General features: G+C 38.7%; 1 protein-coding gene across 4 annotated transcripts in view; it reads right to left on the reverse strand.

Annotated features, from left to right (window-relative positions):
• The window catches only part of Gria3 (glutamate receptor, ionotropic, AMPA 3), a 291,195-nt gene that overhangs the window by 103,475 nt on the left and 163,419 nt on the right, over positions 1-24,301 (reverse strand). For all 4 annotated transcript variants that reach the window (XM_005401287.2, XM_005401286.2, XM_005401288.2 and 1 more), the window contains one exon: positions 10,948-11,001. In XM_005401287.2, coding sequence (XP_005401344.1) covers positions 10,948-11,001 — 54 coding nt within the window. The remainder of the gene's footprint in view (positions 1-10,947; positions 11,002-24,301) is intronic.

A 24,301-nucleotide genomic window follows, 5' to 3' on the forward strand; every position in this document is an offset into this window, starting at 1 on the left:
TTAAACCAATAGATCTGAGCGCCATATGTCCAGTAAGTAAAAAGAAGAAATGGGCAATTGGACAGAGTAGTAAAATGGGGACTCTTAGAAGTTAGTGCTTGCTGGTCCACTTTTTCATTTTCTTTTCCTTTAGGTAATCTTTACTTTTGAAGTTTGCCACCCAAAGTCTTCACTTTTGGGAATTTTGATCCCATCTTTTCTAAAACCTACAAAAAGTTATTGCAACAGAATTGGCCAATAAGCAACAATCTCTAGCAGGACATGACTAAGGAGTCTGCAGATGGCTAGTATAGAGGAATTTTTGGTTAAATGGTAAGAGTTTCACAGCTCCTGGACAATTTTTTCTCTCACATTATGTTCTAGAAGTGCAACTTGCCATTCTTCTCTTCTGAGAAACTGAAGTCTTTGGTAACTACGAAGCCTTTGTGATACTGCCCATGTAGGTTTTCATCATTACTACGAAGCCTTTGTGATACTGCCCATGTAGGTTTTCATCATTCCCAAACCATTGGGCAAGAGTGGAAAAGGGTAGGCTAATATATAGAGACAGATATCTTAGGAGAGAGATTCTGGTCAATCTGGTCCTTGACCTTCATGGTATGGTGCTTCTTGGCTCCTGAGTCCCCATTTTCTTCTTTCCCAGGGTCACCAGCAATTAGTGATGACCATCCATAATCCACAATGAGGGAAATTTAGAGTACTCCTTTTTCCAAACATCTGTAAAAAATCTAATGAAGCAGGGTTAGGCTTTCAGTTCCTGCATCCAGCAGGTAAAAGAGGAAAGTGATGGAATTTCAAGGGGTAGGGAGCAATAGAGGAAGGAATGAAGGATTGTAGGACTGCACCCTACCTGTCTGTGTGCTAGCTGTCAAATTATTCTCCATAGTCTGCTACCTCAGACTCCATCCTTGAAACTGCCCTTACTGATGCCCACTATAGTACAACACCTTCCAGAATGTTACATCCTCATTCCCCATCCCCGGGCAGAAATATCCATGAGAAGGACATAATTCCCTCATCCAATCAGCTAGAGCCATTCCTATGAAGCATTCTCATGTCAGACATACTCCAAGTACTGCCTCTCAGTTTTACATTATCTATTATTTTCTGTTCCTCAGGCCTCATCTTCATTTCCTTCAGCAGATCTCATGCCCCTGGTCACATCCTGTCATTTTAAATTTTCGTTTCTTCATCTGTTATCATCATCTAGAAAGGACCCCAACTTTATCACTTATTAGTCTAGGCACCTCTATTAAAATTTGATTCTTCAAGCACCCTTTTCTTTTTCTTCTTAATGCTAATATTAATCTTGACAGAGTATGTTTTATACCTTTATGAGGTACACTGTAATGCTCTGATATACACACACACACACACACACACACACACACACACACAATGTGGCATGACTAAAGCAAGTGAATTAAAATATCTGTAACCTCCTCATCATTTTTATGGTGAGCCATTTGCAATTTACTTTCTTCAAATATACAATATATTATTATTGTCTATAGTCACTCTGTTGTTCAAAGGATCTCAAAGCCTATTTCTCTTGTTTATCTGAAACTTTGTACCCTTTGATCAACAGCTTCCCATTCCCTCCCTTCTCACTTTCCTAACCTATGGTCACCATCATTCTACTCTTTACTTCTATTAGTTACACTTTTTTAGATTCCACCTATAAGTAAAATCATGCAGCATTTGTTGTTTTGTGCCTGGCTTTTATCCCTTAGCATAACGTCTTTAGATGCGTCCATGGTATCATAAATGACAGGATTTCCTATCTTTTAAAGGCTGAATATTCATGCACTGCATTTTCTTCATCTGTCCACGGATGGACATTTAGACTAATTCTATACTTGGTGATTGTGACTAAGGCTGCAATGAATGTGGATGTGCAGATATTCCTTCAACATATAGATTTAATTTGTTTTGGATATACAGACAGGCCTCAACTATGACTCAACTTAGGTTTTTCCTTTTTTGGCCTTCATGGCAGTGCAAAAGTAGTACACATTTAATAGAAACCATACTTTGAATGTTTCAATTTTGACTTTTTTCTGGGCTAGGGATATGCAGTTTAACACTATCTCATGATGATGGGCAGAGCCAGTGAGCCACAGTTATCCAGGATGAATGAACCCACACCTATAATATACTGTGATGGTAAGCTATGATGTTTTGTAGGTTAGGTGCATTAAGTGCATTTTCTGCATACCATATTTTCAATTCTGCAGGGTTTGTTGGGAGGTAATGCTGATAAAAGTCTCAAAGTATCTGTATACCTAGAAGTGGCAATAGTATACCATATTATAGTTCTGTTTTTATTTTCTTTGAGGAAACCCCATCTCATTTTTCATAATGGCTGCAGTAACACCAACAATGTATAAGAGTTGTCTTTTCTCTCCCTCTTTACCAACACTTTCAATGAGTTTTCTGTGCTAACACTAAAGTTATCAAATTCTAATGCTGCTTGCATTTCACCAATTTTGCTTGGTTGAAATTAATGATTTTATTGGTTAATTGGCACAGTAGGTTTTTTTTTGAAATATCAGTATAATTTGCACAGGTTCTTCCTTTGAGAGAGAAATTACTCTTTTGGATTTGTAAGTTCTGCTATATTTCATCAATTGTATCACTTCTTGATCAGATCGCATCTATTCGTACAGTGCACTGTTTCCCACATCTGAACACAGTCGTATAAAATCACCATGACCTTTGTGCCTTGAGCAGCTCCTGCAGGGCCTTGTGAGATATCCTTGGCTAATTCTCTAAGATCATCTTTCATACAGGTGGTGATTAAACAACTAACATTCAAACAGACCATACTTGATCTGAGACTAGACATTTCAGTCTTCAAAAGATTCAAATGACTTTGGTACTATCCCACTGTAGTTGATTTTCCTACAGATCCCCTGGATAGCTGAGTGTTCAAGTTAAATTTATTCAGGGCTCACTTTTGGAGCACTTATTTTCAAGATATTATGGGTAGATTTCCTTCATATAGTACTATTCTTAGAGTGCATTTTTACATATATGAAAATAAGACAAAATAAGTTGGACTTTCACTGAATTGATGATAGATACTAGGGGAGAAATGGGAAAGGTGGCCTGCCTACAGGGAAGATAAAAACAGTAGAATGAGGGTTGCAAGGTGGCCAGGGAACGATCTATCTCACCGTTTGGATGAAGATTAACTTTGCCTTTGGTAATACTGGAACTGTCCATCTGGTCATGCTTTAATATAGAAATGAATAGTAATTGTGGTGACTCAAGTTATTAAGTTGTTAATGAAAGACGCAAGTCTTTTCCTAGGAAGCAGGTCTATCTTCCAGGGAGGATATAATATGCAGAGTAGAAGATTATACCATACAAATCAGCACTTGATTGCTGGTTGCTTTTCCACTAACTACTGTGTTCCCTAATCCAATCAACACACATACTTGGAAATATTCTAAATCTATTGGTATAATGGTGAACCCTATCAAACTTCATCAATTCTTTGCCACTTCAGTCTATTGGAAGTTACTTTTATGAATAAATAAATAACTACAACTTAATATAAGTGCTATTAGTGGGATCATAGTCATGGCTCCTTTTTACTAGCAACTTTGAGACAACATTTATATACTATAAAATTCATTGATTTGACATTGCTCCTTTAAAAGCATCAAGTAGATCATGTTGCTGTCCTTCTTGCAACTTTAAATGAGTTTCCATTGCTGTTCAAAAGCTAAAACCTCTTATATTGGACTAATAAAGCTTAATTCTGCCTTATCTCTCACTTTATTCTGGCCAAAATTACTTTCATGCAGAGTTCAGGGAAAGTATCGAGTGCTTTTCTGCCTCCAGACCCAGGCATATATTTTTCCCAGTGTATGAACGTTCCCTGATCCTTCTTGTAACTATCTTTCTTATCATTTTGATTATCGTTTGGAAGTCATCTTTTTTAAAAGGCCTATGATGGCCAAATTATGCAAACTATTTTGTCTCCCCACACTCTGCTTTTTCTTTGTTCCTTGCTTATGTCCACCTTAATTATCAGATACTGTGCAAGCTTGATTTGGCCAATATGATTGTAAGTTCCTCAAGGACACTATCCTTTGTCTTCTTTGCAATAAGATTTTGGGCACACAAATAAAATAGAGGGGGAAAAACTTCCTGTAAACATCTTTAGACCAGTGCCACCCCACATGTGTGCAGACTGCTGTGGGTTCACTGTTTGTTATGTCTGAGATGAGCTAAAGAAAGAAATCAACTTGTATAGGAGCTTGCCGTGGTGATAGTAAAGCTGTTGGATGTAATCCTGAAAGATTCGACTTATATTTTATGTGTCTTGTTTTATTAATTTCATTTTTAAGTAATTAATTTTTGTTGTATTTTTATTGGTCCAAGAAAATTTGGGGGAAAAGAGACTGGTTAATCTTCACAAATAGTTTGCAGTGATATTTTAGAGGACATGATATAGGATCCTGGTTGAGAAGACAGAATGCTTTCAACTCATCTTGTTAGAACATTGGGTAGGAGGTGACCTTTCCTTGTTAATTCCAGGAAAGAGGGAGGAAGGAAGGGAGGAAGAGAGGGAAGACACAGAGGGAGAGAAGGGGACAGCAATATTTCACTATGATGGAGGCATTTGGGGAAAGGGAGACTGAGTGTCTCAAAGATGGCTACCTTATGCTGACAAATGCCTGTGGCATTCTAAATGCATAGGGAGAAGCTGGACTCCAGCCCAGTCCCCACTCCCTATTCCCTGGGAATTTTGCGGTACCCTATCTCCATTTGGAGACAAAACTGAATGCTGAGCCTCCAGAGAGATTGTACACCCAGGGGAGTTGATTGGGCTTCATGGCTGTCTGGCCCAATGGGAGTTTTTCCATCCAAGCCCACCTCCCTTGCTTGCAAAGCCAGGCTCCAGCCCAGGGAGCTCTGTGTTTTACATGCCATCTGCTGTGGTGTCAGTAATCACAACACAAGGCTTTGAGCACTAGAATTTTTATTTCGAACATTCAAAATGGAAGAACAAAAGAAGGGAAAGTAGAGAACAGAATAAGAAGACCTGGAAGGGGAAGGGAGCAGAAGGGGACAATTGTTATTGGCAAGTAAAACAACATGACTCAATCTCATTTGAATTTGCTTTCTCTCTAAACAAAGCAGTCCTTTTTCAGTTTCAGGTACATTCTGAGATGCAGTAAACTGCTGAGTTCACTTCTTCCAGCTTAGGCTACTCCTGGCTATCTCTTTGGGTTCCCTTTCATGAGCAATGTTTGTGTCTTACTAAAATAAAAAAATGTGTCATCTTGTACCTTCTAATTATTTCTCGGCATACTAATGATAGGAATGAGGTGAATGGGGAGAGGAAGAGAGAAGAGAGAGCAAGAGAAACAAGGTGTGTGTGTCAGAGACAGAGACAGAGACAGAGACATGTGGAGACAGAGAGACAGAGCAAGAAGGGGTAGTAAGAGGGGAGAGAGCAGAAGAAAGGCGGGGGAGGGGAGGGGAGGGGAGGAAAGCAGAGAAAGAAGAGAAAAGAGAAGAGAAGAGAAGAGAAGAGAGAAAGTAGCAAGAGAAAAGAGAGTGATGGAGATGTAATGGATGCCTGGAAAGATGTGGTACATTTCATACTGGCCAGGTTTCAATCGCAGATACAGGTTTCAATCCCAGATTCACAAAGCTGCCCTTGTTTCTAAAGTCTTTTTATCTCTAATCAGTCTCCTAACTTTATAGCTTGTGTTTCATTCATTTACATTTGCGTCTTTGCATATGCTCTTATGTACCCTGGGTGAGGCCACCCTTCAGTCTCACTGAGGTGCTTCGGTAGGTGAGGGAGACAGAGCAAAGTGCTCTACCAACACTCAAACTATCCACAACTTGACAGTGAGTAATCTGAGACTTTGGTAAATTAAGCATCTTCTCAGAACCTATTTCTGGACCTGTATAAGGCTTGGAGAGCAGGTAGATCAAACGAGAAGTCTAAAGAAAACAGCTAGCACAGCCAGGAAGAGCCCAAGATACATTCACTTCTTCCCTTTTCTTCCCTTGCACAAGGAACTGTTCAGTTGTCTGCTTCTGCTGTGCTTTCTGCTAGCAGCTGAATTCCACTTGCAGGGCCAACAACTATCCCTAAACTTGAGACCAGACTCCATCTAGGCAGGTAAACTGTCAGGTCTTCTAAGGCAGTGATTAACTGGTACCGTACCAAATTAGCCCTCTTATCACCCAGGCACCTCAGTTGTTTCATTTCTTAAACCTTTTTTTTATGGGGAGGGGAACCAAACATCTGTTGCTGGGCCACCTCAACTCAGCTCCAATTCACCTTTGCCAACCACTAGACTACTTTGACTGAGCTTTCAGATTCTCATCTCTGTTTGGAACTTGGCTGAGAACATTCACATCCCTCTTGTTTTTTGCCTATCTGGACTGATTTTAAAGATTTAAAGGTTTATGACTTTCTATCCCCAAGGATAACAGGGCTCTGGTTTTGCTCCCTCATTTGTGTCCTCAGCGGTTATGTCTATACTCTCACTCCTGGGCTACCCTTGTCCAAACTGACTTCCAGGAAGGAAGATGTGTAGAACTACAGGTGCCCTGAGAGGGTTTTCCAAATTTTAGCCATTGTTGATGCCACCTTTCCAGTTTTTTTTTTTTTTTTTTTTTTTTTTTTTAGACAGGGTCTATCTATGTAGTTGAGGCTGGCCTTGAACTCACTATGTAGCCCAGGCTGGCCTTAACTCATGGTGATCCTCCTGCCTCAGCCTCCTGAGTACTGGGATTGCAGGTGTGCACCACCACACCCAGCCTATCTTTTAAGTTTTAACTTTCCATATACGTGGACCATCTGAACTATAATTAATATTTATATTTTCATTGACTATATTCTTTAAAATCTAAGTATCTATTTTAGCTTCATTCTAGAGAATGATATCTATAAACTATCTATAGAATATATCTATAAAATCACAGAATTGGTGGGATATTCATTCTAGTACACATTTACTATAAATTTAAAACTAATAAGTTAGGTTTTCTATGTATTACCTACCATCAACTCATGTATAAACTGAACATTTTGGAAAAGAGCGATCTGGTTTAACTTTCCATTTTACAAATTGAGAAACAGGTCCAGAGAGGCTTGGTTTATCAGAAGGCTAGTTAAATGAATTATTGGGGTTCAACCCTGTGTCCTAGCTTCCAGCCTTGCTCTTCTTTCATTGCATCACACTGCATCCTTTGTTTTGCATCTATTCTTAACTTTAGTCTAGGGTTCTGCACATAATGACTGAGCTATTGTTACTGACAAATAGGAAAAAAAATTCAGTCATGAGACACAACATGGCTGGCAACACAGTGGAAGGGATCCTGATCCAGGACCTGCTAACAGAGAAAGAGAGGCTGCTTGACTGGAAGTTGTAGCAATACTTCACTCTAACGGAGGCGTGTGGGGAGGAGAACATGCTGGTTACCTCTTAGAGTGCATTAGAGAAACTGCCTTGGAGTCTTAGAAGAGAAAACCACACTTAATAATGGAACAACCCCCTAAACAAGACATCACTAACTGATACAGAGTTGGTAAGACACTCACTTGCTCTTTTGTGATGTCCACTTCTGGCCTGAGCAGATCACATCTCTGGCCTGTGTTCCTGGTAGAATCTTTTGTGTTTTATCCTAGGGATTTTAGCAAATTAAAGTTTTCTGCAGTTTATAGTCCACTCCGATATGTACACCCTGACCTGAGAAAAACCTTTGTTGGAGCATCCACGTAATATTCAACTCTTCTCACTTTAAAGAAGGTCCATAAAAGCACACAGAAGTCTTTGCCGGATAGATGGAGCTCAGCATCAAAGGACACGCTTCGAGGTGTAGTGTGGGTGATTCCAGGAAGCTTAGTGAGGAAGAGTGAGTGTTCTTGAATTTGCATTTGTGGAAGAAAGGAGTGGTTATGTAGTGTTGTAACACCAAGATTTAGACTAGCATATATATATATATATATAATCTCCTCAGTTTTTACCCAGCTGGCTCATCTTGAAAGGCCAGATGGCTCATCTTCCTAGCTTCACTTCTTCACTTCCCTTTTTTGACCATCCAAATGACTTTTAAATAGTCTTAGTTTACTCGGAATGTGTATATCTTTGCTGGAGGTGTTTGCGGGTATTTTTATCTACTTACAAAAATCTGGAACCCATGACAAGGATAGTCTGTCCCCTTATTATTATCAGAGGTGAGCAGTAGTTCCTATCTCTGTTGCCCAAGTGCAGTTTGGTACCGCATACAGGGATGCATGGAAACACATGGCTGAGTTCAAATGAAAAGAAGGTCACTAAAGGAAGAGAAGCATGATAAATGAGTTTACGTTTTCACTACTCCGGCTGACACGACAGTATACATTTACTTTCTTTTTGAAGGAGCAGACTTTACTTGTTCATGTAGTACGCATTCCACCAGATCTCATCCTTCTGAACTGTGCGTTCAGGATTCACTTTACCACCCTTTCCCCCAGCTTTTTCCTAGCAATTTTCCTATCACTGCAGGGTGTCGTTTCTGTCAGTTGTGCATCTCAAAATTGAAACCGAAGCTCACCTGAAGAATTTTCAGTGGAATACAGAGGCCAAATTGGAATTCTAGAATGAGAAAGGTCTTTGTAGATTGTCTGGTCCTTTTAGGTCAACTGAGACAGTCATCGTTACGCATGACTGAGATCTCCCTTTCAGACAGGACCACCTTGAGAAGTTAAGGCAGCTGGCAGCCTCCAGCTTCTGGTGCTTTCAGGATCTACCTCAGCTTTCAAGAGGAAAGGTGTACTTCTTGAGCAGCTGAGAAAAGTGGGGATGTAATGGCTTTCTATTGGGGACAGCATGGGGTCCATTATGTACAATCTTTACATTGGAACTCTTAGCTGTGAAGACCAAGAATTTCTGAGATCTACACAACAGTCTGAGGCTCTTTCTGTCCAATGTCATTTCCTTCTCCTGTGATATCAGACCTGCACGGTGGTCTGAAGCTCTTTACCTACTCATCTCTCTCTTCCTTTTGTCTTTCACAAGTATTACTCTTAATAAATGTCTTCAACTACTATTTCTATCTTAGCACATAGTTCCAAAGGACCTACTCAACGCATGAATGATCTTTACTCTATTCCCATGCCTACTGCCATAGTGAGGAAACTGAGGTCTGTGGGGGTTGTTGCTTATCTAAGATACCACAGCTAGCTAGTAGTAAGTTTAGTACAATGACTCAAACCTTCTGACACCCAGTTGAGTGTTCTTTCCCAAACTTCAGTCAGCCATGTACAACCATGGCCACAGTTTACGGAAGTACACAGGAAAACAGATTTGGGTATGTCTTTTCATCCCTCATACTAGCATTTGCTTCCTTAAAAAATTATTTCACTGCTGTTGAATCTCTAGATATGTATGAGGTAATAATACCTATAAACTTTTGATTTTGATGTGCTAGTTTGATGGTTTTTGAATATATATTAAAGAAATATATTACCATTAAAATAACTTTGTGGGGATACTACCTAAAGTCGTCTCAGGTACTGTCAGTAATAGGTCAACCGCACATCTTTAAACACTATGACTATGTTATGTACACCTTGCTGCTTTCTAGGCTCCATAAAGAAGAGACAAGGAAAGGGGAGAAAGACGAAGGAGGAAAGGGTGATGGAGGGAAGACTATGTATTAGTGAGGAAAGAATAACACAAAGTCATCAACAGCAGCTTCAGGTGCCCTGTTGTGACATTCACACTTCCTGCCCAGCCCAGGGTTAGCCTCCATTGAGTCAAAACATCCTTATCAGTTGCCTCAAACCAAACTGAATATATATAGATGTAAATTAAGAATCAAGATTTCTCCTGCTAAAGGGGTCCATTCATTTACCCCTGAAATGAACTGAAGTGCTCCACTTTGAGTAAATTGTTGGAGAAATAATTTGAAGGTAGTGGCTTTAATCCTCATCTTAGACAGTGTTTGAATATACATACCTTCTAAGAAAGAGATTTAAGTAACATTTTCTTTCTCATTTAAAATTTTTCATTATTAAAACAAAATAAGCTATTTTCTTTAGCTTGAGAAAACTAAGACTATAATTACAGTAATCTTTCACCCTTGTTGCTATTCTTTTGGTTTAAGAGCATTATAATGATCATGATTCTGTTGTGCTAATGAAACAAAATTGAGGTTAGAACTCATATTATGCAAGCATTGAATAGATTCTTAGTATTACAGTGAAAATTTAATATTTCTCTTTCATTCTATGAAGTCAGTATTATATAGAACCTTTGCCAAATGGACAGTGCTAATTTTGAAGCCATTTTGTTAATTACTAAACAGATTTCCTTTCAGATAAAGAAGAGGTAGGAAATAACCTTAATGAAACACTACCTTTTAGAATATCACAACTTTTAAGGACACAGGGAATTTGAAGGTAAAGATCTAAGTTGTGTTTTATGTAAGTAGGAAGGCACTTTGACACTTTGACAGGGCCACTTAATGTACCATGTCAAAACCAACTCTGGCACCTGGCTTTGGAAAGATTTGGTAGTGGTTTGCTTCTAAAAGGACAAATCTAGTAATGATGTGCTCGTGCACCTGGATCAGTTGAGTAGGAGGCAGTTTCCTGTGTTGTTGGTCCCTTGCTTTACATTTCAACCCCGACTAAAATAGATGGTTTCAAATCCAAATTGAAATAAGAACAATAAAATGAGGAATCATATCAAATTATTTTTAGGTAAGGAATGAACATAGTTTTATAGCTAAAACAAAGGAAACATAATTGAAAATAAGGCTATTACATACAGGTTTTGGTATTTACTAAATTCATTTCTCTAAGCTTCTAGAAAACACATTAAGTATTTCATGTATTTCCTTTTTGGATGATTACAGATGACAAAAATGAAATAGAATATATTGTACATTGCCTAGGGACAGTAAACTGCTTGTTCTTACCAGGTTAGCAAGCATGTAGTGATAACCTCTTGAATGTTTCCCCAGGATCACAACCTAGAGAAAGAAGAAATGAAAAATATTGCTTATTCAAGAGGGCATTTTCAGTTGCAGAATCAGCAGGGTGACCAGAACAAATGCTTTTAAAAGATCAACAGAGTGTTTGGTCTTTCATATACAGTAAAATTAGTTAATTGAACCATATTTCTTTTATGGTATTTTGCTTTCAGCTAGATAAAACCAGAGGGATTGCTAATATCAAAGTTAAAAGGTCAAAATGGGGAATGGGGATCTCTACACTTCCAGGTCAGTAGCATCACTGTCACTTAAAATAGATGGCAAATGCGGTGAAGCTGACGATCCCCCACCCATGAACTGGATTTCTCTACTCATCTGCTGAGATGGAAAATGAGCTGAACTTTGCATACAAGTCAGAAAATAGAATGTACAGTATATTTTTTGCTATCTGGAATGCTTAGGGAATAAGGCACTCAAAGAATGGGGTTAATAGGATTTTTAGGTTAACTGAGGTTACTTTTGCTTATTGAAAACTTCTCTAAAATGCTTGTCTTGTGTTAATATGAAAGACTTGTGATCATCTGCACATCTTTTGAACAATGCCTTCAGGCAGTCAGGGGGGTTTCCCTCAGGGGATATTTGAGAATGCCTGGGGACATTTTTGGTAGATGTGTGTTACTAGTATCTAGTGAGTAGAAGCCAGGGATGCTATTAGATATCCTCCAATGTTCAGAACATTTCCCACAACTAAGAATTATCTAGCCAAAAATGTCACTGGTGGCAAAGCTGAGAAACCATTCCTCAGGCTCATCATTCTTTCATAATTTTCATAACTATCACTGCATTATTACTAAGCCTTACAATTTTCAAAGTGCATTTATATAATCTCAAAGTAGGTACGTGGGCTGAATATTTTCCAACCTAATATATTGGTTGAAAGTTTTTGACTGAACATCTGATATAGATTCATTGACTTGTAACAGGGTACAGCATAAATTCTGGTTAATTAAAGATTTCATAAAATATTTTATTGAGCACTAACTATATGGAAGGTACTATCCTGCATGCAGGTGATAGCAACAAGGGAGGGGAATAATGTACAGGTTAAAAACACACCTAGAGCTAGAACCATGTTTTATGCTGGTTTGAAGCTAATAAAATTTGGAGGTCTTTCTTTAAGAAAAATAAGACAAAATTATGACTACAATATTTGGAAGAAGGCTTTGGGAAGAAGTCATGAAAGTAAGGGCCATTGATCCCCAATGTGATAAGTTCCTCACTGGATGAAGTGGATGTAGCTGTTGAAGGGTTTAGACACAATTTAGAAAAACATTAGATATTCACACATATCAAACCAGAATTATATATAAAAGGCTATAATAAAAATAAATGCAACTTCCCTAATGTGAGCACCTAGTATATTTCAGGCAATGTACTAAGTCATATATATATATATATATGACTTATATATATATGTCATATAAATATATATATGTCATATATATGACATATATACGTATATATATATATATTTCATGGTTAGAAAAATTGAATAGACTCTTTTAATATGTAAAGAATCATAGGGACCTGGGGATGTCTCTCAGTGGTAGAATGCTTACCAGGTATCCACAAAGCACTCACTTAATTCAATTCTCAGCACTGGTGAGGTCTAAATTGCCCAGTCTTAAATTCATTTTAGAAAAGAAATCTTAGCCCAAAGAGTTTAAATAACTTTCCCAAGGCCTAGGAAGTGCTACAGCTGGAATTAAAGCTTGAATCTATCTCTATAACTGATACTCTGAACAGTACAATCAAAATCTCCTTACCTGTGGGTTCTGCTTCCACCAATTCAACCACAACCAGATTGAAAACATTAAAAAATTGTGTGTGCAGTGAGTATGTACACACCTTTTTTCTCATCATTATTTCCTTGAGGGATACAGTGTAACAACTATTTACATAATGTTTACATTGTATTAGGTATTATAAGTAATCAAGAGACGATTTAAAACATACATAGGAATGCATGTAGGTCATATGCAAATACCATGCTATTTTACATAAAGGACTTAAGCATCTGAGGATTTTAGTAACTACAGGGCAGGAAACCTCCTTGAATCAATCTCCTGAAGGATGACATGGTTTCTAAATACAGATGGTCGCCAACTCATGATGGTTTTGCTTATGATATTTTGATTTTTTGATGTTGTGAAAGCAATATGCATTCAGTAGAAACTGTGCTTTAATGGACATTAACTATAGCTTAACAATAATGAAATGGAAGCTCAGGAAAAGTTTTCTACATTTCATATAGAATTCAATAAATTGCATGAGGTATTTAATACTTTAGTATAATATGGGCTTTATGCTCAATGATTTTGCCCAGCTGCATGCCAATTAAGTGTTCTGAGCTCCTTTAGGCTAAGTTATGATCTTTAGTACTTTAGCCATATTGAACATATTTTTGATTTATAATATTTTCCAATGACAATTTATTTATTAGGATGTAACCCCATCGTAAGTAAAGAAGCATCTCTGTGTGATAAATGCCAAATGCCAACAACTGCTCTAAGCTCTTGGAGGAGAGGAAGAGGAGAAGCTTCAGGCCTGAGATGGATAGGGAAGGCCTCATGGAAAAGTCGGGATTAAGCTGGCTCAGAGACGTGGAACAATAGATTTGAATATCATGCTTATCATGCAGATGTTATAAGTGCTCAAGTGAGAAAGAGAGAGAGAGAGAGAAACACACACACACACACAGAACATGACAGAACTGTTTTTGATTAATTTAAAATATGAGCCACATTTCTGACTGATTATTTATGAAGGAAAGAAAAGGTTAATGAATGTCTTGAGGAAGTGATTTCTCATGCTGCCATGACATAAAATGAGCTGTGAGGTATCTTTTGGGATGTATTCTTCAGTGTCCGCTTGTGAGAAACATCCTTGCTGGTGACATTTGTTAACTTTTGGTGGCAAGTTGGAACCATATATTTGTTGAAGTTTTAATTCACTGACAAAGCTCAACATAATAAAACCAAGCGTGTTTTGAGTTCTGCCAGAAAAATGAGCAGCATTCCTAAGGCCATGTAAAAAGATAGAGAGAACTAAGGAAGGAAGCCCAAAGGGAACCAGTCTTTCTCACCAGCGGCAGAGCTTAGTGTCCTTGGGAGCACTGGAAAGGCGAGAGGGAGCAGTAGAGAATGGTAGTGCTGTGAAAAGAGCCCGAAGGAGAACCCAGGAGGCCAGCTTTGATATAGTTTGCTGATGGCAAATGTCTCCACTATCCTGAACCTCATTTCCTTATCTGTAATTGGGCCCTTCATATCTTAGCTTATACTACAGAAGTGTTCGATTATGTATGTGATACTGTATTCCTCTGTGAAGGGGTCATTCATTAAGACATTTTTTTTCCAGGTTCAGAAAAGTTCAGGCCATTAGAATAGCTGTTTCCACCCATGCCCCCAAGGCTGCTTACAACAAAATGCCTTATTTGAAGGTAACTCTCTCACACCATCACCCTTTCAACGCAGCTTTAAAGGGGAAGAGATAGCAAAGTCATCTAAAGATAGGAACATTTAGATATCACAAAACTGTTGCACTGGAGCCTGTAATTAAATCCTCATCCTTGCTTTCAGTGTTGTCTTGACTCTCATTTAACATACAATTCTTACCAATCTTGGTTTTTTTAGTTTACGGTAATTAAATGCTGCAAACTAGAAGGGATATACAGGGAGGCAGGGAGTGATATTAGAAAGAGGCATATTAGTATCAAAGGAAGTGACAGACTGATTTACAGGAGAAGGGAGGGACAAAAAAAAGCGGACAGCATTGTACCATGCACTGTATAATCATGGGTGCTTATTGTGAATGGTTGAGTCATCAGGCTGTGATTGTTTTTTTTTTTTTTTTTTTTTTTAAATTTTTATTTTAAAGATAAAAGGACGGGAAACATTAACAGACATACAACATTTTACAACATATCACAAGCACAATACAGACAACACAGAGTTACAAACAAAAGTGGTAGGGAATTAACAATGGTGGTTGTATTACATATTGATATCTTCAACAGGCTGTGATTGTTTCCAGTGGTCTCTACTGAAAAACCCAAGGATCTGTATAATGTTTTAGGGAAGGTTTGCATCAGCAATGCTCCCTCAGTACTCAAGAGGGTAAATTTCAGTTTTCTTGAAACTTTACTTATGTTGGGCAGCTCTAATCCTACTGATGTGAGCTCACTGTTCAAAGTGCCACCTTTTGTTCTTGATATTTCCCTTTATAAATTTTTTGCTACAAGGCTCATGGAAATAGGATGGAGTTGGAAGGTTGAATGTAATATGATGTACAAAAGAACTATGTACTTAATAGGAGTGGTTCTTGTTCAGTTAGTGCTAAATCTTTATTCTTTCCATCTGTTATAGATGAACAAGGCATAAATTGTACCCTCCGTTATTTAATGACTTTGGTAATCATGAGAATATTCAACTTTGCTTTTACAGTAATTATAATAACTCTTTCTGAATTAGTTTCGGCACTTTGAGTATAAAAGCTGTTTTTACAGTCGACTGTGAAATTTGAAGGAAAAATACCAAGCCTCGCAAATCCATGCACTATTCATTTTGCCTTAGTAAGATTTGTTGGAGATGATAGACAGCTTGGTGTGAGGGCAGATATGATAAATGTAATAAGAGGTAATATTTGAAATGTAGATAAAATTCACTGTTTTAAGGAAATTTATTTTTATCCTCACATAGAGAATCCGAAAGAAAAAAAACGCCACAATCCTCTTTCACTGAAGCTTAAACAGCAGTTTCCTCTGCAGAAGAAAGAGTTCTTACATACTAACACACTGAAGCATGCAGATGGCATCCAATTATGTGTCCCAGAAGTCGGTGAATTATAGTCTACCCATCTGGGGGAGACTTTGCCTTACAGAGCCCCCTCATCCCATTCCCTGTGAAGTTGAGAGCTGAGTATTACTGAGCAGTTAAAAATATTTTATAAAATATCCACTTGGTTTTCTATGTAAGAGGACCTTCCTTTCTCAATTTAATGTTTAATCTAGACATTTCCATAATTTTAGAAATTTGAAATGAAATTGCTCCTCAAGACTACTTGAGAGGGGCCCACAGATCCTTTGGGAGGCAGAAGCATCTGTTTTTCTATGCTCACATTTCAGAAAAAAAGATGTGTGTGAAGAAGTGTGTATGTTTTTCCCCCCTTAGATCCATCTGGTATGCAGATTAGGTTATTTGCAGACCTAAGTATCTCCATGTTTGGATTTTCTACATCAGCACCAAAAAAGGATCTATGTATAAAGATTGAGCTTGCTTTGAGTACAGAACATGCCTCGATGTTCACCTTAATTTATTTCTCTTTGTGAGTGCCCTGTGAATGTTTGAGGTGCTGGTGGAGAACTGTGGGTGTGTGAGATTTCTGCTGTTAATTATTCACCAGGGTTTCCTCCTTTATGGTATGGATATTTTCTCCCTAAGAAAAAGTTATTAGACCACATTCTTTATGTTCAAAGAAAAGCCACTTTTCTTTTCAGGTCCCCTGTACCTTTCTTGCTGTCCTAGTTGAAGAAAAAAAAAAAAAAGATACTGTTGTCCTATGGCACCCTGTCTGATTTTAGCTAGGTGGGGAGTTGAATGAGCGACACACTACAGAAATCAGCTTTAGATTAGATTTCTTCTAAAAGAAGTTTTTGATATGATAAAAAGCATTCATTTTCTTGAATGAAGATCCCAAGCTATTAAATTGCTCAAGTCTTAGTACATACAGAAGTCAATTCCATTAAAATTATTTTAGGAACAGTTAATGTTTAATTATTTGGTCAATCTTACATGTCTGTATTTGTTTACCTGAGTAACCAGTTTGAAGATATCAATATGTAATACAGCAACCATTATTAATTTCCTATCACCTTGTCTGAAATTCTGTATTGCTGGTATTGCTTTTGTGTTCTTTTGCAAATGTATGTGTGTTTGATATTATGTTTTTGTTCTTTTATCTTTAAAGTAAAAAAACAAAAAAATTATTTTCTAATAATCTCAATCTGCACACACATGTTCCCTATGAGTGAATTACAGTGCTTCATATGGTGTCACCTGTTTTGGATGCGTGTACTGAATTAGTGAGGCAGAGATGAGCCAGTCACCCATTCCAATGTCAGGTCAATGGCGGTGGGGGTGGGAGGGGTGCAGACAGAGAAAGAAAGGCTAAGGCTTTTCATAAAGGAAGGAAATGGAGGTATAACTGAGGAATTTCACGAAGCTTATGTTGTCTACAGGGAAGCTTATGCGGAGAGAAAGCAACACAAAAGGCACTAAATATCATGCTAACATATGAGGATTAGAGGAAACAAATTTTACCAGAGGACATGTTTTTGGGAAGTTTCAATTCCCAGACTTTAATACTGCATTCCACATGACTGAATAGAGTATGTGTGAGATTTAGTAAATGTCAGGGGAAGCAAAGGGCCTGCACAAATAAGACAATTAGTGGCCACAAGTAAGTTAAAGGAACAACAGCTTATTCTTGTGATAAAAGATCATTTAAATACATTTTGGTTTTTGTGAGTATATCCTATTATTTTAATCCTACAACAGTATTTCTAAAACTTCACTTCATAGAAATAATAATCTTTGTCTTATCTACATAGTACAATACTATTATTTACTTAATATTTTCTTTAGAGTTATTCACTTCTTTACTTAAATTTAGCAGTATCCAGTGATAATAGCCAATAAACCGCTTACAAGAAAAAAATGTAACTGTGTACAAACAAAACATATTCCTCCAGGTGTCACTGAAAATCCTTTTGTGTATCATTGGAGCTGTGGGAAATATTTCCTCAAAGCCGTCGTGTTCTTAGGGAGAGAATGCAGACTCTGTTTCCCTGTCCTGATAAAAGGTTAGTTTGCCTTAGCTCACGCTAATATTTCAAGTGTATCCCCCACCCATTTCCAAAGGCTCTTCAGCTTTGTAGGGGAACAAAATGATCACAGAGTTTGGGAGGTAGCAAATGATGACTGGGACAGAGTACAGATAATACATTTTAGAGATGTACAAAACTACTTCCTAGGGCTGGCGATATAGCTCAGTGGCATAAGCGCCTGCCTGGCAAGCGTAAGGTCATGAGTTTGATTCCCGGTACCAAATAAAACAAAACAAAACAACAGGGCTGGGGATTTAGCTCAGCGGCAAAGCGCCTGCCTGGCAAGCGCAACGTCATGAGTTCGGTTCCTGGTACCGGAGAAAAACCAAAAAAAAAAAGAAAACAAAAAAAAACAAAAAACAACAAAAACTATTTTGTAAGGCAATTTACGTGCACTGTCCCACTCAGTTGGAGGTCAGCTGAAAGTCGATTGTTAAATATTCAAGATATATGTGAGCCAGTTATTAAGCCATTGGTAGCTTAAAATCAGCAGTGGTGGGAATATTAACATCACAGAAATCAGCCATTACTAAAAACCAAGGCTTTTTTTATCTTTTGCTAGTTTTCCATCATACCACTGGATCAGAAAGAATATGGATTGAAGTCCCCAGTGGATCGAAGGGCTGCTTCTATTAATCACATTTAATTTTTGTCTTCTTTTAATGAATATTTGTTAAATGCCTTTTCGGTGCCAATTCTGAGGCTAGTTCCTGGGGAGAGAGGTCACAAAAACCTGGTTTCTAGCCTGGAGGAGCTCATACTCAAATGGGAAAGACAGCCACGTTAACAGACAATTATAACCCAGTGGGAGAAGTGTGAGAACAGAAATATGTACAAAGTACAACTGAAGAGAAAATGATTAACTCATCACCTGCTATAGATAGAAAGTACTTTGTTTCTAGCTAAAGATCTAAAAATTTTTTTCCTATGGCTTTGTGAGTGGGAACCTAACAAACAGGTAACTTAAATGGAATGCTATTTTGAAAATGAAGACAGACGTATTTCAGAGGGCTATTTCTCTTGGTTTCAGGAGAGTCTTGCTGTTTTACCATACTTACACACTAGAAGAGAGGTTTTTATTTGAAGCAACTCTATGCATTTGGCGTGCTGGTAGCCAGGGCTAACTCCATGAGAAACTGTGACTGAAGTAGCTGGTAGAAGAAGCTCAGTTAGAGAGAGGGGTTATAAATAGTAAATAGAATGGGATTTGCTAAAGGTAGTGCATCCTGACTTGGCCAGTGATGAGCTTTGTAACATTAGGCAAGGTACTTAAGATCTCATCTTCACTTTTCCATCTGTGAAATAGGGAACATAGTTGAGAGGTCACAGAGTATGGTTGCCAAGAGTGCAGTCCAGGATGGCTGGGACAGAGTCTATATTTTGCTTTGTAACTCTGGGCAATTAACTGGACTTTCTGATCTCTTTCCTTATTTCCTCATTGCAATGACTCCTCCCTTCCTGCTCTCCACAGAAATCATATTCACCCTTCAAACCACAGATCATATACAGTCTCCTCCATAAAGCCTTCCCTGTGTCATGTCCTTACTCCCAAAAGGTAGAGATTTCTTGTTGCCATGGGGTGAGGGACACACAGAGGTATCAGCGCTTGGCTGCAGAGGAGTATTAGGGCCCCTGGTTAGGACAGCACTTCACTGAGTTGGAGGTCAGGAGAAAGAGCTGAGGTTTGCACTTGAAATTTGAGTATTTGAGTTTGAGGGTGCAAAATGACCAGAAGTTGAGGATAAACCAACAACAAAGTAACCCACATTGGCTCCTTCTACTGCCCCTTCCCCTCCTGGCCCCAGTACTGATCAAATCTGTAAATTCAAATCACACGGCATCCATGGTTGGGAAGCATGTGTGTGTGTTTGTGCTTGTCGTGAAGGGAGGCTTCTCATCTAGAGACAAAGGAGCACAGATCATAACTTAACCAGGCAGGTACAGTCATAACAGGTTTTTAAAAAAATTTACAAGCGGAGAGACCAGGGTTTGAGGGTAGGTAGTGAGAGAAGTGAGCGCAGGAATTTGGCAGTGTCAGGAGGATGGATCTCTCCTTCGCATTGTCGAACACTCCCGTAGTGTCTTAGGCTGCCGGACTCTGACAATAACAACTGGCCCTTGGCTTTGTGTGCATTCTATTTCTGGGATAGGGAGGCCCAGTTTTTCAGGCTTTCTTACTTGAATCCACAGAGGCCTCAGAGGTAGAGAGAACACTAAGGAACACAATCTACATTCCCTGGAGGCTCAGGCTTCAAGAACATCTTAGGACAGTATTTCTCAAAGTGCACGCTATGTGGATCATCTGGGGAATCCGGGAAAATGCAGGAATCTGAGCATCTCACCAGAGTCTGACTCACAAGTCTGGGTTAGGGCCAGAGAATCTACATTTTAATATCTCATTTTAAGTTACTGTGAAGCACACTGAAATTTAGGAACCACCTTTGCATCTCACTATATATGTACCTTGAAAAGTTAAAATCAAGACACTCAATGGTGGGCTCTTTGTGAAAAGAGTTCGAGACACATTAAGCATATAGGGTGGTCTCTTGGGGAGCTTCCATAAGAATCCCGGAGCAGCCAGGAGGCAGCATTAGGACACGCATTCAGACTTCTGGGAAAGGAGCCAAAGGGAGAAATTTCTGGAAGATTTTTGTTTTATACAGAACTCCCCCAAACGCAGTTCCTGAGACAAAAACTTGATGCCTGGTCCTGTACTTGGAGGTGACTCCAGGAAGAATTGACAGGGGAGTGAGAAAACTGAGGGAGGGAAAGGGAGCCAATACCGGCGTATTATGAGCAGATTTGCCTCTGAACGTGGTGGGAAACACACCAGTGAAAAAGTCAGAAAAGCAGGCTTTCAATTTCCATTTATCATTGGCCTGTAGCTGCTGTTGGGAGTACTTTTTCCTCCCTAATACTTCTGCCTCATCTCACTCTCCGCCTAAGAGAAGGCCTTCAAGCAGAGAACCACAGACGCTTACAATAGGACACCATCTGCATGTGTAAGAAAGGCTAGTGTGGAGGGCACATGGATTGCGAATCAACAGCATTTGCTGTACTACAGTTATCTTTATGTCATGTGTGTAGCACTTTACAGGTTACGTATTGCCTTGGTACACACCACCGTGACTGATAAAGACAAACCACGGCATGCAATAAAGCACGTGGTGATGAGAGCAAGCTCTGGACTCGGACTAATCAGTCCTTTCTCTTTTCAGCTGGAGGGACCTTGGACAAGTCATGTTACCTCTCCAAACCTCATGCCAAACAAGATCTCTATGACACATGCTTTTAAGGTTATCTGTAAGGCCCAAAGGAGAAAATGCGCTGAAAATTTGTAGCCAAGAACCTGTCATATAAGGAAATTTAATCACCATTTCTTTTCTTCTTCTCTTCTCTGTTTCTTGCTGTTTGTACTTATTTGTGTACCTCACAGCCTGCAGCTCCAGTGGGTGGCACTGAAGAAGTGCTCAATAACTATTTCTAACATGGGGGTCTTCAAGAATAGTATGCCCTGGAGAAAAGTTTAGGTTTCTTATGAAGCTGCAGTTGGTGGTGCTTTCTATAAAAATATAAAATGTAAAGAAAATATACTGAAGGGTTGGGCACTGCATAAGTTCAGATGCAGGAGACAGAACTAGGGAAAGGTTTCCTCTAGAGGGGAAGAAAGGACTGTTAGACTAGTATTGACTGAGGGGGAACTGTTGCTGGCATGGGGGCAGAAAGAGGATCCCTTGTGGGAAGATGCCACGGACCAAGGCCTGGTGGTGGGATGTAACAGACACAAACATAAAGTAAAATTTATCAACTATTTGTGTACAAGGCACTGTGATAAATGATTTCTAACATGCTTTATTTCACTGAAGCCTTAATGCCACCCTTTATGATACAAGCTATATTATTAATTGTCCCAGGCTCATTAAGCAGTTGAAGCACAGAGATGACTGGTAACTTGCCTCAGTCTTCACAGGCAGAAAGTGATGGAGCCTGATATCAAAATCAGATTTGACTGACTCAAAAGCCCAGTCACTAATTGTTAGCAGCAACAGTAATGATAATAGTAATAAAAGATAACTACCTTTACTGTGGGATGATCAACTCCCACCATAAATTCAGTTCATCAGTGACTTACTACCTACCGTTATTATGTATTATTACCTAAATGCAGACCAGTTGTGGCCTGCATCTTTGGAAAGTCTCCTGTGTCGCAGGGCATCCTGGGAATATCCTTTTGGTTTCCCCTAATTATTTGACAAAGTGCTGTGCTCGGTTCATATGATCCTGGCTCCAATTTTTAATTCCCTATCTGCATATGACATGAGTTGTCACTGTTTAATCACAAGCTGCACTTGTGATGAATGTTGGATAATCAGAACAAAGCATGGAAAAATAATTAGAGGAAACCAAAGGGAAGTGGCTCACAGCCTTAATAGAGACCGTGTGAAGATTTCTACCACTCAGTCCCTGAAGTTCCGACAATGTATTTTGATCCTTGTCTGAATGCAAATGAATGAGTCCATGAAATCAGAGGCAGCTTGCCACAGTGCAGGTTATTTAGGTAGTTAATTAAAAGTCTGAGTGAGCTGGCGCCTTTCTGCACTGGGCTCTGAAGATAACCAAACCTATGTTCTGACCAGGCAAGTTAATTTAAAATAAGTGACCTCAATTGGGTAATGGCTGCAAGTTCAAATTCAAGAATTGCTATAATTAATCCCAGATGGATTTTAGTTGTTCTTTCAGGAACCAGAGTGGGAAAGGGAAATAGGAATGCAAGTAAAGATTATTAGCCACACCTTTGGAAAGAGGGGGAGCTGATTGGGGCAGCACATGGTTAATGTGTATAACAGTTCATTTGCTGCATTTCCAAATGCATCCTTTTCCATGTGGTACATAAAATGGGTCTAGATCTTCAGATAATTAGGAGTAGAATTCAACAGTGTTAAGCATGTGATCTTAGGGAAGTTATTTAAACTCTTTACATCTGTTTCTCATCTATGTAATAGAAAAAATTGCTATTAGTACTACCCCCCTTAGAGAGTCAAAGGAAATATTTTGTGAAAAAGCTTTGAAAAGAATTTGGAAAGCTCTATGAGATAGTATTTATTCTTGCTTTATGGGAAATTTTTCTAATCAAGGATTTTTGGTTTTACTGTATAAGGCTACTCTGAGTATGGCCTTTTCAATTTTTTTCCCTAAGACTTCCATAAGCCAGGAACCTTCGGAATTACACTTCTCAAAAGGTGAGTGGAACAGGTAGACAATGTTCAGCACCATTTCTGTGTGGGGTGCGTGGCACTCTAATCTCTGAGGAGGTTCACCCCCAGGGCAGAAAATGATTTTGGCCTTGGAGTCTTTGGGAAGCCATTAGAGAGCACACAGGTTTAGCCTTTTTTATTAGGAAACCAGGGCCTCCTCCATTCATGTTAATCTAAATCTTTTACAAGAAATTATGTCCTGGCACTGGACTTTGTTACCATGAAGTAAGTCACAGTGGGGCTTTATCCTCACTTCTTTTTTTATATGAATGCTTGGGTTGCATTTTAGTATTCAGGTATGTTCTACTTGCCCGTGTCTTCCCAAGTCCTGGAAATCAAAAGTAGTAAGAAAGAAGTTGTAGAAAGGGAAAATATAACATAACCTCTGGCAAACCAAGAATTTGACCATTTGGGGTTGCACAAAATGACATTTGAAAACTGCTTCTCTTTCTCTATTCTGTTAAAAAATAACAATTGTAGTCTGATACTACAGTGAGTTCCCCTTAATGGAATATAAACATGTAAAACAGACATTTATAATCTATGGCTACCAAAAAGAATCAATCACATCTATTTATGCTTCAACCCTAACTAAAACTCACTAAAGGGGCTTACTTTTAAATCAGAATCATTCCACTTTGCTAGGTGAGCAAAGCAAATAATGGGAGTTATATTTCCTAGAATGGTGTTGCCATCTAAAGGCTGCCTCCATTGCTGAAAAGAGCTTGATGTCACAATGAAAACACAAACAAAAAGCCCTGGATCCTCATTAGCCTTCATCCGTGGGAAATACCCATCCACAACAGGGAGCAGAAGACAATGCAAAATCCTAGGATTTTTGCAAAGATTTAAGTCTCATAGGCTCAGTAGTCATTTCTACAAGGCTCCCTAAGGAGCAATTTATGCATAGTGAGTAAAAGCCACAGTGTTCAGTGCACGCAGGATTATTCAAACAATAAAGGTCAAAACACCCATCAAAAAAGTAAAAAAAAAAAAGCTTGTTTTATTTAATTTAATAAATATTTTTGAGTACTAGGTTCCAAGCTCTTTTAGATGCTGTGGTTATAGCAGTGAGCAAAATACGAAACGCCTTGCCCTCCTGAATTTTATGCCCTAATTCAACTGTCTACTGATCATTTCC

This window comes from Chinchilla lanigera, unplaced genomic scaffold (assembly GCF_000276665.1).
Source record: "Chinchilla lanigera isolate Chin_1 unplaced genomic scaffold, ChiLan1.0 scaffold00072, whole genome shotgun sequence".
NCBI lineage: Eukaryota > Metazoa > Chordata > Mammalia > Rodentia > Chinchillidae > Chinchilla > Chinchilla lanigera.